At 33.8% G+C, this 20,981-nt stretch overlaps 1 protein-coding gene across 7 annotated transcripts in view; it reads right to left on the bottom strand.

The window, feature by feature from the left end:
* The window catches only part of pde10a (phosphodiesterase 10A), a 152,623-nt gene that overhangs the window by 25,174 nt on the left and 106,468 nt on the right, over positions 1 to 20,981 (bottom strand). For 4 of the 7 annotated variants that reach the window (XM_087277719.1, XM_087277722.1, XM_087277721.1 and 1 more), the window contains 6 exon segments: positions 19,453 to 19,573; positions 15,127 to 15,176; positions 11,339 to 11,479; positions 7,972 to 8,127; positions 4,355 to 4,405; positions 1,529 to 1,587 (listed from right to left, as the gene is read on the bottom strand). In XM_087277719.1, coding sequence (XP_087133845.1) covers positions 1,529 to 1,587; positions 4,355 to 4,405; positions 7,972 to 8,127; positions 11,339 to 11,479; positions 15,127 to 15,176; positions 19,453 to 19,573 — 578 coding nt within the window. 7 annotated transcript variants of the gene reach the window in all.

Here is a 20,981-nt window from a genome sequence, read left to right as displayed (position 1 = left end):
GGACAAGTATATGATATAAAGCATAACAAGAATGCACATATCATTGTTTTAACATTGACTGTTATCATATTGTGAGTTCCCAAAAAACCTTAGCATATTTTTTAGTATTAGAAGGTATTAAAGGGGTTATACAGGAGAATCTCAAGTAAACATGTTCATTGCACATTTAAGCCACAAATCTACATGTTTTATACATATACGGTTACTAGGTCCATAAATATTTGGACATTGACACAATTCTAACATTTTTGGCTCTATACACCAACATAATTGATTTAAACTGGTTTAACTGGAGACTGTCAGCTTTAATTTGAAGGTATTTACATCCAAATCAGGTATAGGGTAAAATAATTACAACAGTTTGCATATGTGCCTCCCACTAGGTCAGGGGTCACCACCCTTTTTGAAACTGAGAGCTACTTCCTGGGTATCAGTCACTGTGAAGGGCTACCAGTTTGATACACACTCCTTAAATAACAATTTTTCTCAATTTACTTTTAATTATATGATTTTATTGATAATGATTAATGATATTCATCTATGTGAAGACACTGATCATGTTAATGATTTCTCACAATAGTTCTCAAAAATGATTTAACAAGGTAAGAAACAGAAACATCAATATGCAACACTTTATTTGTCTGAAATAGTTTTAGTTTATATATATATATATATATATATATATATATATATATATATATATATATATATATACACACACACACACACACACACACACACACACACACGAGTAGCAGTGCGATATGGCTGTATATCGGCACTGGTGGGAATATTCCATGCCTTAGTGCTTACACCAGTGCCGATATACAGCCATATCGCACTGCCACGAGTGTGATATTGCGTTTATACAACAGTTTGACGGCATAATTGTGTATATGAAAACAAAATCAAACATGGAGAGTGTCCAAAACCCTTTTGTATGAGGAACTACTTTCTTCCGGATTCAAATCAAAAGCTGACAGTTAAACAGCTGAGCAAGCATCTTTTAAACTTTAGATCTGTAGTGTCTGCTTTTTGCTGGCTGTATGTGGGCGGAGTAATACACAAAGGGTAAAGAGGCTGTAGGAGTTCTGATATTGCAGAATATCGCACGGCTATCAGCCAATCAGATTTGAGAACCAGACAGAACTGTTGTTTGTATGTATATATATATATATATATATATATATATATATATATATATATATATATATATATATATATATATATATATATATATATATATATATAATGTTGACTTTAATAGTTTTAAAAATGAATTCTAGCCAAAATACAACAAATAAGACGTTCTCCGGAAGAAAAAAATTTTAGAGGAAATACTGTGAAAAATTCCTTGCTCTGTTTAACACCCTTTGGGAAATATTTAAAAAAGAATACAGATTCCACTGGAAGATTTTGCCCTCAACTGTATCTATTCACATTTTTAAGCCCATTATTTTAGAATAGAGACCTGGACATGTTCTATGAGGTTCACCTAATATACACTTCTAGGCATAAACTCTCTTACTTTGAAACATCTAGGAGAAAGTCATTGAGTTCCGTCTGTTTGGCAAGACCTCTGCAGACCTGCGAACAAAAGACGAACAGGAAGTTAGAAAAACAAAATGACCATGTGATTAAATTTAGATGTGGACCATTACCCGAATTTTTTTAATTGGATGAATGAAAGTGTGTATAAGTGAACGTCTTGTAGAATGTTTTGCCCTATGATTTCAGTTAAAAAAGCGGATAATACACAAAGGTATTAAATTGGTCCAAAAAAAACAAACTCTTTTTACAGGGCTTTTTCTTCATTCTTCAGTATAATTTGACTGGATAATTTGTCCACAGAAAAATATTTAATGTGCAGTTTAAGTGGCAAAATGACCAGGGAACAGGCTTATCTGAATGAACTATCCCTACAGAAGTAGTTTATTCCTAAAAAAACATTCTGTCATCATTTATTCAGCATCATGCTAAACCCATATGCTGATATTTATTTATGTAGAACACCAAAAGGAGCATAACAGATGGTCATTACTAACTGTCGCTGTAGGATAAGCTGCAGCGTCAGATTTCTTCAGAAATTGGAATGACTTAAGGTTTGTTAAATTATTATTTAATTTCACGTTTCAGTCATCCATTGACTTAAAGAAAAGAGGCTCATTTTACAAATTTCCTTGAGTTAAACAGTCAGGTTTTACCATTTTTTTATCCATTTAGCTGATCTCTGGGTCTGGAAGCACCTTTAGCTTAGCTTAGCATAAACCATCAAATCAGATTAGACCATTAGAATCATTCTGGCGTAATAATAAAGGAATTTTGCTGCTATACCATGGCTATAGCAGACGCAATGATATTAAGCAGCGCTGTTACAGATACCTAGCTGAGGATTAATTTCAGGTGCTGCATTCTATGATTGCCATTGAATGGCAGCAACATTCCTTGATTACTGGAGAATACGTTAGTTCCCATATTGTCATAGAAAATAGTAACTTTTCATTTTAATTTTGTATTTGTACACAATGTAATCACAGAGGAGTGAAGCTTTAAAAAAAAGTTTGTAATTTTGCAAAATTGCAAAAACGCAAATTTAACACTTTAATAAAAAATATATATAATTAATTGGATTTGTGCATTACGAATTATGTTTTGAATTCATGAATTGTATTTTGAAGTTACAAACTGTATTTGTGTATTTACGAAATGTTTTGAATTTATGATTTGGATTTGCGTATTCATGAAATGTGTTTTGATTTTACAAAATCAATTTGCATATTTACCAAATGTGTTTTGAATTTGCGAATTGGATTTGCTTATTTATAAATTGTGTTTTAAATTTACGAATTAGATTTATGTATTTACAAATTGTGTTTTCAATTTACTAATTGTGTTTTGAATTTATAAAAATGGATTTGTGTATTTACAAATTGTTTTAAATTTACGAAATGGATTTGCATATTTATGAATTGTGTTTTGAATTTATGAAGTGGGTTTGTGCATTTATGAATTGTGTTTTGAATTCACAAATTGGATTTGCATATTCATGAAATGTGCTTTGAAACTACAAATTGGATTTGTGTATTTACAAATTGTGTTTTGAATTTACAAACTGGATTTCCATATTTACAAATTGTGTTTTGAATTTACAAATTGAATTTGCGTATTTATAAATGAATTTGCATTTACTAATTGGATTTACATATTCATAAATTAATTTGAATTTAGGAATTGGATTTGCATATTTATTAATTAATCGAATTTAGGAATTGGATTTGTATTTACGAAATGTGTTTTGAGTTCAATCGTACAAAAATTACCATAAAAATACAATGAAATACAATGAAAAAAGCCATGGATAAAAATTACTCAAAATAAATAAACATAATGAGAAATAGAAATTACTTTAAAATTTGGTTCAACAAAATAATTAATAACAGCAAAATAATGAAACTAGTCTAGAAAAAATTAAAGAGTATACAAAAGAAGATGTTTTGAAAAATGCTGGTTGCGGGCACCTATTGACTTCCATAGTTATTTTTACACATTATATGTATGGCTACAATCAGTTTTTTTGCAAAAAATATTTTGTATTGAACAGAACAGCTCATAAATTTTTAGAACCACATGAAAAAAATTGAGTTTTTAAAAAGAGCCGTGGCACCAAACCTAACCCTGAAGAGCAAGATCAGTCTAAAAAATGATACATTTGCAACAAATGCACAGCACGTTTCCAATTTACTTCAATTTAAATAGTGATTTTAATTCAAATTTATAAATTCAAAACAAAATTTGTGTATTCACAAGTAAAAATCCCCAAATGTCTAATCCGATTTAATGATTATACTAAGCTAAGCTAAAAGTGTTGCCGCCAGACCTGGAGATTGACTGAATGTATACAAAAATGGTCATTCTCATCTGTTTAATGGAGTTTTAAAATGAGTCTATTCTAAAAAATATATATATTTTTAAGGCATTTTTATTAAATATATTACTTGTGATCTTTACTCTCTACTATGCTCCTTGCCTTCTGAGAAGGTTTGTGTTGCAGAGAGAATCGCTCCCAAAGAGCCTTGTGATGCACAGGGACATTAACACCCAGAGAGGAGAGGTGTCATTCATGGTATACAACAATGTACGTACAAACAAGACTGCACTGTCATTAATTGCACCTCCAGAGACCAGGGTGTGTTTAATGTGTGGTCTGGTTGCTTACACTGGGCCCACCAGCAGCCTTATACATGTACACAGTGGACTACAGAAATCAAAACAACCAAATCAAACATCTTATGCAAGAGAATCACTATCTAACAATGAGCGAGGTTTAATGATTATTATTCTGAAACATTCTCACCTGGACTTGGTGTATGGCTACAGATGCCCAGGCCAAATTTGCTGTCGCAACCTAAACAAACAAACAATGAAAGAACATTACACTTAGCAAATGATCCGCAAGCCGCAAACAAGAAGTGTTTAATTTAGAGACTATTTACATATTTATTATTACTATTTACAGAAATGGCCTTTTAGCTCTGATTTTGTGGGGTTATGGATTAGCTGGAGAGTTATGCTCAATATTACTCTCTATATAGTGTAAATGTTTGTAGTATACAGTTGAAGTCAGAAATATTAGCCCGCCTGAATTATTAGCGCTCTGTTTATTTCCCCCCCCAATTTCTGTTTAACGGAGAGCAGATTTTTTCAACACATTTCTAATCATAATAGTTTTAATAATTCATTTCTAATAACTGATTTATTTTATCTTAGTCATGATGACAGGGAATAATATTTGACTAGATATTTTTCAAGACACTTCTAGTCTTCACATTATGTTTGTCTGCTTAGACAAAAGTCATGTCACTGAACAGAAATAATGTCCAGTATAGAATATAAAGTCATGCTGCTGTGGAAACAGAATGAATATTGTGTCTGACTCCATCATGAGCTTGGAGGACTGCATCCATACATCTCTGCAATGACTCCAATCACTGATTAATAAAGTCATCTGAAATGGCAAAGAAAGCGTTCTTGCAGGACTCCCAGAGTTCATCAAGATTCATCTTCAGTGCTTTCTTCATATTACCCCAGACATGCTCAATAAAGTTCATGTTTGGTGACTGGGCTGGCCAATCCTGGAGCATCTTGACCTTCTTTGTTTTCAGGAACTTTGATTTTGAGGCTGAAGTATGAGAAGGAGCGCTATCCTGCTGGAGAATTTGCCCTCTCCTGTGGTTTGTAATGTAATGAGCAGCACAATTGTCTTGATGCCTCAGGCTGTTGATGTTGTCATCCACTCTGCAGATCTCTCGCACGCCCCATACCGAATGAAACCTCAAACCATGATTTTTCCTTCACAAAACTTGACTGATTTCTCTGAGAATCTTGGGTCTATGTGGGTTCAAAAAGGGCATCTGCAGTATCTGTAACGATTAGGATGCAGCTAAACAGATCATTCATCAGAAAAAATGTACCAAATGCCATTTGTTCGAATAATCGACTAGAAGTCAAGTTATTATTTGTTTCTCTTACAACTGGCATCCGCAACAAGACTTTTGTCAAGTGTATGTTATTTCATTTCAACACAAGCTTAATGACACTGTCATTACATTTACACCAGCTAGAGGGAGCTTAACCTGAAACTTTCCTATTAGTGATAAGCAGCATGCACAAGCAACCTACAGTATTGCTTTAGGAGAGCAGTATTAATAAATGTCTATCCCCTCTAAATAGTAAGGTAGAGATGTAACTCTGAACATAGTGCAATTTGGCAGACTAAAAGGACCATTTCTCTGCCAAAAGTACAAATGCACAGATCAGATTTCAAAACACACAGCTTTCTGTCAGTCAGCAATGAAAATTCTTATTGAATAATAGATTTTACTTGCAGAAATTAAACACTGCTCAAAAGCTTAATAATTACATTATAAAAATGACAGACAAGTGCGTTTGCTTAGGGATGCTGCTAGACTAGTGTAATGAAGTTGCCCGTTATTGATTTACAAAGAAAAATACATTAGAGCTACAATAAACAGAAACCTTTTATATCTTACAGTGCTTTGGTTTAATAAGGGTTTTCCTGCTTGTAATTGTTAACCATGGGTGATTCTTAGGAGCCAATCACACCAAACGTGCTGTATGCATTGAGGGGTGCCTGTTTTGAATGGTTTACTAAAGGCCGCGAGCGTGTTGTACGCTGCTTATGCGCCCTGCATGCCTCGCATCTTAACTGCCCGCCGCGCCTTGCGTTTCTGTCCTTGCGCGCCGTGTGCTCTCAGTTGAAAAAAAAGTTAACTCTGAGCGGAAAAAGCGTGTTACGGCAGTCGCGTCTTTTTCATTCTCCAATCAAATGAAAGCAGAGGCGGGGTTTCCTTTGAGGTGCCTGCAGTGTTTGTGTTGTCAAGACAACAACCGAGACTTTTGAAGATGTAGGAGAGAATTGTGGTTGCTGTTTTGGGTTATCCAGAGCTGTATGACTTCATAAATCTTGAATATCACAATATTATTAATTATTAAAATTATATTAATATCTACAGCAACACTCTCGAACAATACCCAGCTGATCCAGTCGTTGCCTAGAGTCATAAAAAAGGGCACCGCTTCTTTATTTTTGGCTACAAAAAAGGCAGTGAGGTGCGCCTCATGTATTTGAAACGTAAATGCTCGTTCGGTGTGATCGGCCCCTTAATGTAAATGCAGTGGTTTTCATGGCCTAATGCTTAGAGAGCCATTCCGGGTATCTTGATGGAGTGAAATGTCTAGCTACCGGGGTGCCTCAGGGCTCTGTTCGTGGACCACATATCTTCTCCATTTACTTGACATCACTGGGATCTTGACATCACTCTACTTCTCATTCCAACTGGATGAGCTAACGATTGATGAGCGGATATCAGCATGTCACAGCATGTTTATATAAATGTTCTAGAATTGTGCATCCTCATAATACTACTGTTTATTGAAGACTGCTAGCAATATGTTTATTTCAATGCACTATTTATACTATTAAGGGCGACACTTTGGCGTAGGGGGTAGCACTGTCGCCACACAGCAAGAATGTTGCTGGTTCGAGGCCCGACTGGGTCAGTTGGCATTTCTGTGTGGATTTTCCTCCAGGTGCTCCGGTTTTTTCCCACAGTCCAAAGTCATGTGCTATAGGTAGGCCCATCCGGAATCTGTGTGCGCAGAATTCCGCAGATTTTCCACAGATTTCCACAGATTTCTAGCCCATCGTTAATTCTGTTTATTTACTTAAGTAAATGTGCGTAAATCTATATTTATTCAGTTTTAAAATTAATTTCAGTAATATTATTGACTAATGTGAATCTGATTTATGTACAATGCAGTTTGTACAGTAACATTTTCTGTCTTTTACTAGGTATATTATATGACAAACTTGCTTTATTTACCAAATAAAGTGAATCTAATTAGATTTGCATTTTTAACATTAAATAAAAGTTAAAAGATATTTTTTTATTTCATATATTAAGGTTTATGATACTCCCAAAATAATTCAGCAGAAATCCGCAGACTTTTACCAAAATTCTCAGCAGAAATAGCAAAAAACGTCTGCAGATTCCGTCTGGCCCTAGCTATAGGTGAATTGGGTAAAACAAAAAAAACTGGTCATAGTGTGTGAGTGTGTGTGTGAACGCAAGAGAGTATGGGTGTTTCCCAGTACTTGGTTGCGGCTGGAAGGGCATACGCTGTGTAAAACATATGCAGGAATAATTGTCGGTTCGTTCCGCTCTGACGACCCCTGATAATCAGGGACTAAGCTGATGGAAAATAAATCAACGGATGAATTTTAAATGCCATAACTGAGGCATCCCGAAGCTGCCATTTATAACCATTACATTAAAAGCAACCTAGAATATAACCTATGAATAGTCCTGAGGTCAAAGTGCAGGCTGGCCAGAAGAAATGAGAGCATAGCTACACGGCTAACAAATAGCAGCACTTTCTCTATTAGAGTACCTCCTGGTGGCTGAGGTTGAAGGGCTCTCGACCCAAGTGGCGGTGCAGCTCCAGGATAGCGATGAGGTCTCCGATGGCGGTGAGGATGGGTAAACACAAAACAGAATGAACACGGATCCCTGAGTCCTGCCCTGTGCCATGAGGGAACCTCTCGTCCTACAGGAAAAACACACAGATTTAGGACATCTCTCCATTGATTTATTATTTTTTTTGCTATAAATCTTTGCTAGAAATAAGTAATGCTATGAGAAATGAGTCATGGAAATACCAAATTTTGAATAAAAATAAACATTTTCACATATAATTAGTTTTTACGCTCACTTGAGGTGGTTTTGTACACAAAATATGGTCACACTTTACAATAAGGTTCATTAATTAATGTCAATGCATTTACTAACATGAACAAACAATGAAAAATACATTTACTACTGTATTTGTTCATGTAAGTTAACGTTAGTTAATGAAAATACAGTAGTTCATTGTTAGTTCATGTTAACTCATGGTGCATTAACTAATGTTAACAAGCATGGACTGAAATGTTAATAATGCATTATTAAATGTTCAACTATGATTAATAAATGCTGTACATGTATTGTAAAGTGTTACCCAAAATATGCTATACTACAGTCTACAGCTATACTATACTACAAAATACTACAGTCGGCCCCTTTAACAACTTGATGGAAACTCACCTAATGCACCATCGCTCAATTTCTTCAATCATTTCTCATATTTTTATATTTATTTCTCATATTTTTTAGAAGTATTTAGTGTTGCACATCATTACATGTCCACCATTAAACCAGGGGAGCAAACCTCATATAAGCATCAAAAGCTCTGCATAAGAGAATGAGATTTAGGACTGCTTAATATTATCATAATATTTGTCATTTGAAGGCTAACATTATAAAATGTTAGCTACTGTCTATAAATAATTTTAAGCCAAATGCAGTTTTTTCTCCAAATCTCTGGCAATAGTGGGATTGGGGAATGCAGATCTACGGCAGCTTTGGCAACAATGCTCTACTGCTGTGACTCGTGATCATGGTGGCAATTAGTTTGTTGGGTTTGGGTGATTTCATGTGAAGGGAAAGCTGTCTGCAAGTCATTGGCACAAGCTGAAGACTCTTGACTCTGTGCTAGCATCATTGCTGCCCGATCTTGATAACTAATAAAACAATCTGTAAATGATCCAAACTATTTTGTCTAAATCCTGTGTAAAGCCTAGACCTGTGAAGAGGTTATGCCAAGGTATCTATAATCCTGGATCAGGCCGTATCGTGAGCTGATGATGTGGTGGTAATGGAGGAGCAGAGAGCGTGAGACTGATTCCTGAAAGACCACAGGGACATACAAATCTTCACACTGATCCCGTGGGCCAGCCTGAACACCCGCCGGTCACCAACTCACACCTGCAGCTTCTCCACGATGGACAACCAGCATTCGTCCAGCATTCTCCAGCCTCCGGTGCCAAGACTGCAGCTATGCACAAGAAGTTTGGCCAGAGGAAAAATGTTCCGGATTAACTTAAAGGCTAGGCGGGGCTGAAGTCCCGGGGCCCACGGAAGAAGGGGGCCCTTGATTGGCTGAAGAATTAATTTGCGCTATGACACAGGAAACACCTTTTTGTGTTATGCTTTATGTGAAGTATTCCTTTTGGTTCGGTACTGTTCAAAAACAGTGACGCCGGTGCTAAACAGGGACTCAGAGTGGCCAATCAGAATATTGAGCAGCCCATAAGAGTCATCAGATGTCCCAAGTTTTCCAGGACAATCCCTTATTTCGGTACTAACGCGAGAACTGTCCAGTCAAAGGCAGGCTAACCAAGCTCGTTGTAGAACAACAAACAAAATTCAGTCTTCATCATTGATACACTTGTTCATGTAGTAACACAAGCTAGGATAGACGGAATCACTGTATGGCTGAAGCGCTGTCTCGGTCGCACGCCTGCAGGACTCAAAATGACGCGCATACACAATCCTTCCATCACACAATATAACCAAGACAGAGTGTGAACAAATCAAATAGCCTACACAAGCAGTTATCAAAATATCCAGTTGCGGAGTGTCTATCACTATAAAATGCACCCAGTTAAGCTTTACAGTAAGTCTAACTGAACCAGTTAGCAAGCAAACTGTATAAATGTTTACTCTGCCCATTTTATGAAAACGACAGTAATAATAGGGAGCAATGAAATATTGGCGCTGAATTTCATTAGACAATATATCTAATGCGAAAAATAAATAAATATAAATGAATAAAATAAACAAGCAAACAAACAAATAAATAAATAAATGAATAAAATAAATAAATAAATAAATAGATAAATAAATTAATTAATTAATTAATAAATAAATAAAATAAAATAAAATAAAATAAAATAAAATAAAATAAAATAAAATAAAATAATGATGCTAGCCTTCTGTAACTCAGAAGACCACAATAAACTATTTTGGATATTAGAGGCATAGATATTAAATATATTCTATCATTAGGTATTTATGGTCAACTAAAATTCTAAAGAACCTTTTAAAGGTAATAACTAATAAAAGAAATCAGTTATTAGAAATGAGCAAATAAAATTATTATGTTTAGAAATGGGTTGAACAAATCTTTCTGTTAAACAGAAATGGGAGGAAAATATACAGGGGGGCTAACAATTCTGACTTTAACTATAAATATATAGGCATTTTTACATCATATTAGCTTCTAGCCCACAGCTGAACAGTCTCTGTCAGTGAATATTCAAGATGACACGAAGCTTAAACGCTCCAGTGTTTGACAAACTGGATCTGGCACGACACACTATTGGTTGCTTCCAGTGTAGACATGGTTTAAGTGTCATCCTGACTTTCACATCCAGTCCATTTATTCAACAAGAATCATTTGTACTGTCAAATGGACCCTTTTCACAAGACTGTTTGTACGTATTTAACAGGCCATCAGCATCTTAAATCCTTAAACGTTTTAATATTCAAATATTTAGTAAAAACATATGAACATTTATATGCATTTATGTATGTATTATATCATCTTTACATCATATTTAATGAATTATTATGTGAGGTGTTTCTAATGCAGCGTCTATGGGGCAGGACAGTACATTTAACATTATTCTTTCTTCTGGCTGCCGTTATCAGTCTCAAACTACTTTTTCCTTCATCTGAAAGTCTTGATAACACCATCTGTATGTTTTTCTTTTATTATTTCAGCAAATAGGAATGTAAAAAGATTATTTGTTGCACTCTCGCATTTGCTGCGCTGTAAGTTTACCCTACTGTGACGACTTCCGCTACTGAGAAACCCGGAAATGTGAAAAGGGTCCACTGAGCTTTAGTGTAAAAAAGCACAACAGCATGTGTCTCACCCCCATGATGTCCTCTACAAGTAGTGTCTTGCGTGTCTTTGCAACGTGAGCGGCGATGGTGGTCCCAAACGTAATGGGACCAGAGGGGATGAGCCCAGGAAGCCCCTCTTTTGCCCCCGTCGGAGTGAACAAACATAAACTCTGTGACAGGGAAAACAACAAAACTGCATGACGTTAAAAGAAAAACAAAAACATATCTTGACTGGCGGCTGTGGCTAAATATTTTTGTCTATTTTGGGTACTGTAAAAAAGCCTAATCTATATACAGTACTACTAATAAACAACACGGCCTAAAACATTAAGACACAAAATAAATACATTTAAAAGTAAGACAGGCAAAATAATTACAGCAAAAGTCGATGCATCACTTCATTACTTTCCTTTAGTTTTTTTTAATCGAGCAAAACCAAATGAACAGATTGACAGAATACATGAACTACAGTCAGTAAAAATATACACATATACTGTATACATAATCATGAATAATAAAAATAAAATAATAATAATAGTAATCTAAAAAAATAATAATATTATAATAATACTACTATAATAATAATAATAATAATAATAATAATAATAATAATAATAATAATAATAATTAAATATTTGTTTGAAAGTAGCAGAAATAGCTGTAATAATTATATTAATAACAACAACAATAGTATAATTAATAGTAATAATAACAATAATAATAATAATATTATATATGTATAATAAATAATAATTATTATATAAATATTAATAATAATAATAATATAAGAACAAAACAACAACAACAACAACAACAATAATAATAATAATAATAATAATAATAATAACAACAACAATAATAGTAATATAATAATAAAAACAATCATAATAATAAAATAATAAAAAATAGTTAAATAATAATAAACTATTAATAATAGTTTATTAATAATAATAATAAATAATAATAATAATATAAAGCAAAATAATAATAATTATAATCATAATAACAATAATACTAATTATTCATTCAATTGTGCTACCCACTGCACCACTGGGATTCCTACAATAATACTAATATAACACTAATATATTATTATTATTATCATTATTATTATTATTATTATTATTATTATTATTATTATTATTATTATTAACTGTAAGTTGATAAGTTGGCTACCCCTGATTAATAAAGGGACTAAACTGAAAAGAAAATGAATGAATGGATAAATAAATGAATAAATGAATGAAAGAATGAATGAATGAACGAATAAGACAGATTACGCCAAAGAGAAGCCTTTTCACAAACTGCATTATCTGTTATCTGATTGGTCAAAATACAGGCCATCAAAGGGAAAGAGTAAAGGGATGAAGAGGAAATGAACATAGCAGGGGTCTCAAGTGTTTTAATGCTATAGAAATACCAGGCCATTTAGAGACAAACAGAAGATGTAGACGAGCACTGGAAGCTTTGCAGTCTCTTGGCTGAGTTTATGTTTCTCATGATCTTTAGACCTCTGATGCTTCACCGCTCAGACATCGGTTTTAGCTGACAAAATATAGATTGTTGCTAGTTTCATTGAAGCATCTGGGCTTTTTTTTAAAGAATCTAAAGAATGAATGAGTTCACTAGCAGTCATAAACTATTTCCATTATTTATTTTTCTAAACATTCACGTCTAGATTATTATAAACTGTGGAATGTTGAAGTCATAATAAAGAATATTATTTGTGTTATTGTGAAGGAATGTGTTTTATGAGAATGTATTTTCTGTTTGAGAAAACCTAGAACCTAGTAATTGTCTTATTGACCATTTTCTATAAACATTTTTATTTAAATCATTTATGATTTATATATTTTTAAACTTTATATGCAAAAGATGAATCACATATCTGTATGTTAATATGCATTTATGGCACCTAAAATAAAAATAAATAGATAAATAAATAAATAGATAAAAATAAATAAATAAATAAATAAATAAATAAATAAATAAATAAATAAATAAATTCCACGTGTCTTTGTTAAGAACATATCTGTCTAAAACAAATGGTAATAGAAATTGGTTCATTCATTTTCCTTCAGCTTAGTCCCTTTATTCATCAAGGGTAAACTTGATGGGGGGTTTACAAACTGAAGACCAGAATGCACTCTCGTTCATTTTTGAGGGGCCCTTTTTATCCAACATGTTGAGCCCTATCTGTGCACGTTCCTGCAGCGGATGCCCTTCCAGCTGCAAACCAGTACTGGGAAAGGTATTAGAAAGTAAAAATGTAAATAAAAGAGTAAGATGCATATATAATACTATTTATATTATAATATTAATTAATAATATAATATTAATATTTGTTAAAAAAGTAATCATAATTTATTTAAATCCTTCATGATTTTTATTTCCAAAACTTCATACTTATAAGACTAATCCCATATTATCAAATCAAATCACTTTTACTGTCACATCATCAGCAGCGTGTGATATGATGATTGAAAAGCTTAGGTGCTGCTCCAAATACAACAGCATACTTCTCATAAAAAAATAATAATAATAAAATAATAATAACAGGACAATGTAAAATTGTCAGTGATATGTACAATGAATGGGTGTACCCATAGTTGGAGGCAGTAATGTTTTAAGTATGGATTGGTTAAAGTGCAGTGCATGCTACATATTGATGGTGTGCAGTGAGGGGTATGGAAGAGTCTGTGTGGGGTGTGTTAAGTGTTCACACACCCCATACATGTTATTATGTTTGGATGCATTTATGGCACCTAAAATAAATAAATAAATAAATAAATAAATAAATAAATAAATAAATAAATAAATAAATAAATAATTTTCTTGTATCAAGAACAGATCTGTCTAAAACAAACAGAAATTTACATATGTAAATAAAAGAGTAATAAATAAATGCAACACTCTTTAGATTAGAATATTTATTTATAATATAATATTAATATTTGTTAAAAAGAATTTACCATAATTTATTTAAACCATTTAAGTTTAAGTTTAAATTTTAAATGTATTTATTTTTAATTTTCAAAATGTTATATTTATAAGATTAATCACATATCATTATGTTATTACGCAATTATGGCACCTAAAATAAAAAATTAAATGAAATTAAATTAATAAAAAAATAAAAATAAAAATAAATAAATAAATAAATTCCACGTTTCTATGTCAAGATCAGATTTGTCAAAAATGAATTAGAAATAAAAAAAATTATAAAAATAATATTATAAAAAAATAATAACACTTATATTATAATATTAATTTATAATATATTAGTATTTGTTAAAAAATAATTTATGATTTCTATTTTCAAAACTTCATATTTTAAAGATTAAGCACATATCATTATGTTATTTTGCATTTGTGGCACCTAAAATAATAATAATAAAAAAAATAAATAAATAAATAATAATAATATTAATAATAATAATAATATATATTAATTCCACTTCTATGCCAAGACCAGTTATGTCTAAAACAAATGGCAAAAATAATGTTTATAAAAAAAATGAAAACAAATATAGTAACGTTTAAAAAAAATCTAAAACAAATAAATAATGTCTATATTTTTAAATTGAGTTACACATAAAAAAAAAAACTCTAACCTTGACCTGTACAATGTATTTTTGGCTATTGCTAAAAATATAGCTGTACATAATAAGATTTTGTCATTTAGGGTCACATAAACTACACCATCTCTGTATAATATATTTTAAAAATGTAATTAAACAAATAAATGAAAAAATGTACTAAAGAAATAATAATAATAATAAATTGTTTCAAGAAAATACGTATTAAAAACACTTACATTGTTGCATTCTCCAAGGAAGTAAAGTGCAAATCCGTCAGCTTTTGTGGCTGTGGAAAAACAACAAAAAACAAAATGAAAACATGTCGAGTGCCTGAGGCAGATGCATCATCAAAATGTAAAGATCCTGAAAAAAAAATTCCTGAACACATGAAGCCGTTTTGCATCACTTTCATGACATTTCGAGGAAAATCATAAAGAGCAAAGTGATAATACACATGGCTAATGTGTTTCACAGACTTTCTTGCTTTTGAAGAAGACTTGAGTATCCCGAAGGACTGACAGAATGTCAAGCAAAAAAAAAGAGAAAAGGATCAGAAAATATGAAGGGAGTTGAATGAGTAAAAGAGTTTAAACTGGAGTCAGAAATTAAATAAGACTTGGAGCAAAATGACTAATAAAAGCTATTCAAATTTCCCAGATATTTTCAACATGAAAGTAAATAAGTACAGTAAGTATTGTGTATTTACATAGCGCATTTATCATGCATGGCCACACACACACACACAAAGAGCTTCACAATCATGAGGGTGGGGGATCTTCCCACTCCACCACCAGTGTGCAGCATCTAGTTGGATGATGCGACAGCAGCCACAGGACAACGGTGCCAGTGTGCTCACCACACACCAGCTGGATGGGGATGATTGAGAGGCCATGATGGGTAAGACACCGGAGTTAAATTTCATTTACTGTGAGAATTAGTTTGACTAATTTACTATTTTAAGTGTCTGATACAAATGAACATATTATTTGGTAACATGTTACATTTCACATGTGCATTATTTTACAACAGAAATCCATGTTAAGAAAGAAAGAAAGAAAGAAAGAAAGAAAGAAAGAAAGAAAGAAAGAAAGAAAGAAAGAAAGAAAGAAAGAAAGAAAGAAAGAAAGAAAGAAAGAAAGAAAGAAAGAAAGAAAGAAAGAAAGAAAGAAAGAAAGAAAGAAAAATATAAAGTCCCGTAGTGGGTAGCACAATCGCCTTACAGCTAGAAGGTCGCTGGTTCGAACCTCTCCGGGTGCTCCGGCTTTCCCCACAGTCCAAGACATGTGGTACAGGTGAACTAATTAAGCTAAATTGGCCTAAGTGTATGTGAAGTGTGTGCAAGTGCGTATGGGTGTTTCCCAGTGTTGGGTTGAAGCTGAAAGGGCATCCGCTGCGTAAAACATGTGCTGAATAAATTGGCGGTTCATTCCTGCTGTGGCGACCTCTGATTATTAAAGAGACTAACCCAAAAAGAAAATGAATTAATAAATGAATGAATAAATAAATATAAATAAATATAAATAAATGAATAAACAATTAATTAACAATTATTATTAATTAGTTAATTAATAAAGTAAAATAAATATAAAATTATATTAATCATAAATAAATAAATAAAGTACAATAAATAGATAAATAAAATATAAATAGTTAAACAAATATAAATTATATAAATAAATAAACAAATAAATACACAAGTACATAAAGTAAAATAAATATAAATTTATATAAATGAATTACGAACATTTAAAGTAAAATAAATAAAGTAAAATAAATATAAATATAAATAAAGTAAAATAAATTCATAAAAACAAAAGTGATTTCTCTTTTATTCCATGTGAAAACACAATTATTTATATATTTCCCAGCATGTAGGTTTACTATCAGGGTCACAGTAAAACCCTTTGACAATTAACTCCATAATAAACCATGCACTGTTTGTTTCTACGGCTGTTGTTTTTGCTTTTGAGTTGAGTTACAGTTCAAACACATAAAACAGTACCACACACTGCTGAAGCCTTCCACACAAAAGGACAAGCTCTGCTCTGCACAGTGTGTGTGTGTGTGTGTGTGTGTGTGTGTGTGTGTGTGTGTGTGTGTGTGTGTGTGTGTGTGAGAGAGCGGAGCAGGGGGACGCTCTGAATCCCAGCAGCCAGCAGATGAAGCGTGGGTGGATGAGAAGTGACAGGCTGTGCGCTGCTCCATCAGTGTGTGTGTGTGTGTGTGTGTGTGTGTGTGTGTGTGTGTGTGGAGAGAGAGAGAAGGGGAACACCCGTACTTAGACATTATAACCTGGATTCACCTCCATCTGTAAGGCAGCTGCTGTCTTTGCACATTTAAGCTTTACACAGCAGCATGTGTTCATGCAAAAAGTGCAAGCAACCCTAAACAAAACCGGTTTTGATCCAGATGACTAATAATACAATTCGATCAGATCACTAATCATACACTACCTGACAAAAGTCTTGTCGCCTATTCAAGTTTTAGGAACAACAAATAATAAGTTGGCTTATATGAAAGGCAAAGGCCTCTAGATTACGCTTATTTTACCAAAATAAAATATGATCATGCCTTGATTTTGAATGATTTAATTAGGACAGCAAGGTCTGACTTTGCTTAGGCAAAAGTCTTGTCATTTAACAGAAATAATGTCCAGTATAGAATATAAAGTCATGCTGCAGTGGAAACAGAATGAATATTGTGTCTGACTCCATCATGAGCTTGGAGGACTGCATCCATACATCTCTGCAATGACTCAAATCACTGATTAATAAAGTCATCTGGAATGGCAAAGAAAGCGTTCATGCAGGACTCCCAGAGCTCATCAAGATTCTTCTTCAGTGCTTTCTTCATCTTACCCCAGACATGCTCAATAATGTTCATCTCTGGTGACTGGGCTGGCCAATCCTGGAGCAGCTTGACCTTCTTTGCTTGCAGAAACTTTGATGTGGAGGCTGAAGTATGAGGAGCGCTATCCTGCTGAAGAGTTTACCCTCTCCTGTGGTTTGTAATGTAATGAGCAGCTGTTGATGGCTGTTGATGTTGATCATCCACTCTGCAGATCTCTTGCACACCCCCATACTGAATGTAACCCCAAACCATGATTTTCCTTCACCAAACTTGACTGATTTCTGTGAAAATCTTGGGTCCATGTAGGTTCCAGTAGGTCTTCTGCAGTTTTTGTGATGATTGGGATGAGGTTCAACAGCTGATAATTTAGAAAAATTTCTTTCTGCCACTTTTCCAAATGATCAACGAGAAGTTAAGTTGTTGCTCTTAAAACTGGGATCCACAACAAAACTTATGTCAGGTAGTGTATAGTACTATATTGTTGAGCAACAGTCTGCAAATACAACACCAACATATTTGTATATATAATATACAGCTCTTAGAAAATGGCAATTCTCTGTTTCACTGGATTTTTAATTTGTTGAGTAAAAAATAAATAAAATTCTGTACACTACTGAAGACATTTCATTCATTCATTCATTCATTTTACTTTGGCATAGTCCCTTTATTCATCAGGGGTCTCCACAGCAGAATAAACCACCAACTTATCCAGCATTTGTTTTACACAGCGGATGCCCTTCAAACCACAACCCAGTACTTGGAAACACCCATACATTCACATTCACACACACACTATGGCCGATTTAGGTTATTCAATTCACCTATAGCGCATGTGTTTGGACTGTGAGGGAAACCGGAGCACCCAGAGGAAACCCACACCAACACGGGGAGAACAAACAACGAGCAACCTTCTTACTGTAAGGCGACAGTGCTAACCACTGAGCCTACATGCCGTCCTTACTAAAGATATTTCTTTCATTCATTCATTCATTTGCTTTTCGGCTTAGTCCCTTTACTAATCCGGGGTCGCCACAGTGGAATGAACCGCCAACTTATCCAGCATGTTTTTACACAGCGGATGCCCTTCCAGCTGCAATTCATCTCCAGGAAATAAAGATATTTCTTCTTAGTAAAAAATAAGAAGTAATTTAAAGTTTTTTTACCAACACAAAACCAATTCAGAAGGAATATGAAATCAATATTTTGTGGAATAACCCTGATTTTCCAACACAATAAATGAAAACATTTGTTATTATTATCGAATGTCATTAAAAATGCTCTAAATGACAATATAAAATATAGTATTTTTCTCAAATCAATGCCTAATAGACCCTGTAAATTTGTAAACCCTGTATTTTCCTAAACCTTTCAATAGTACAGTTCCCACAAAAAAATACAATGGGACTCTGAGCATCTGAAAATCTATTTACATGCATTTCTTTTCGATTAAATTTTTGAGCACATTTCTATTAAATGAAAGTTACCTCTGCAAAATTGTTCAAAAATTCTTGTATTATGCCTACTTGAGAATTGTCAAGTTGTCTTCTAATATATTACCATACATATCATTGTTTAATAATATTAATAAGAAATGTACTTGAGTAATTCAGTGAATGGCTGAACTACCTTTCATCCGAAGTGTGCGTTTTTGTGCATATGTGTTTGTGCATAAGTGTTAGTGTGTGTTTTGTGTGTGACAGAAAGGCTCTGACCTGTTTTAATGATGTTGCACAACTCATAGAGCAGTAGTTTGTTGTCTCCTCCAGTGTCCAGCCGCTGCTCCATGTAGCTGTTGAGCTCATAAACGACGCTCTGCATATTTGTGTCCTGGTACTGCTGGACACAACAAACACACACATACACATGCACATGTGCTGTACACAATAAACACACTTCTGACATGCACTGTACATTACTGCTTGAACATTCTGAAATACATTTTGGTTGACGATCATATTTTCAATATCAGCTTTTTGAAATAAATATTTTAGCCACAAATTGTTTACCATGAGTAGATGTTTGAGGCTGAACATACACTAGTTGAAAGGGATAGTTCACCCAAAAATGTACTCACTATTTACTCTATTGATCTTACTTTATGTAAGTGGTTTCAAACCATTATGAGCTTCTTTTTTTCTGTTGAACACAAAAGTAGATAGTTTGAAGAATGCTGACAACTGTAACCATTCATCATTCATTTTTCCTTTGGATTAGTCCTTTTATCAGGGGTTGCCACAGTGGAAGGAACCATAAACTATTCCAGCATATGTTTTATACAGTGTATTCCCTTCCAGCTGCAACCCAGTACTGGGAAACACCCATACATTTACATAGACTATGGCCAATTTAGCTTATTCAATTTACCTTTACAACATGTCTTTAGACTGTTGTGGAACCCACACCAACACGGCCAGAACAGGCAAACTCCACACAGAAATGGCAATTGGCTCAGCCGGGACTCGAACCAGTGAGCTTTCTGGCTGTGAGGTGACGGTGCTAACCACTGAGCCACCGTGTCGCCACTATTGACTTCCATAGTAGAAAAAACAAATGCTGTTGACAGGGGTGCCGCTGGCTGGCACAAGCCATATTACAACATTCTGATGGTGCCGTGAACGAAAGTGAAGATCGGGGTAGGGAGTTGCTGACCAAAGTTGTAAGGAGGAGGGAGAGGGGTTGACATTGGAGGGGCCCTAATAGTAACTCTGGAGGCCCCAAAATGGCGTGGACCCTTGGAATCATCCTAGCTTTCACCCCCTAGCAGCACCCCTGACTTTGGAAGTCTATGGTTACAGGTTTTATTTTTCAAAATATTATGTTGTATCACTTCTTTTGTGTTTAATTAAAAAAAGAAATGCATATAACTTTGAAACAAGTAAAAAGTGAGTAAATATTAACCAAATGTTCAGGTTTGGGTGAACTATCCCTTTAATTAGTGACACTTAGACTGCATTTTAAAACTCTTTTTTTTGAATGTGGCAACATACTACAGCACTCTATTATGTTTCTATGAATACATCTCTGACAGAAGCTCCTCCCTTATAGGGCAATCACGGTTTGCATAGATAATAAGCCAAAGCAGACATCATCCATTGCAACGAGGTTGACCCCACCCTTACTTTTAGCTAAACTCTCAACTTTGTGAATAGATTTTTAGAGAAAACTGTTACTGTGTTTTAGGTTTACAGCTTTTAGTGTTAAGATGACATGTTTTGAGAATACAGGCCCCATCCTAGGTCAA

Source organism: Danio rerio, chromosome 13 (assembly GCF_052040795.2).
Source record: "Danio rerio strain M-AB ecotype USA chromosome 13, GRCz13ab, whole genome shotgun sequence".
NCBI lineage: Eukaryota > Metazoa > Chordata > Actinopteri > Cypriniformes > Danionidae > Danio > Danio rerio.
This window is presented reverse-complemented; position numbering and strand designations above follow the sequence as displayed.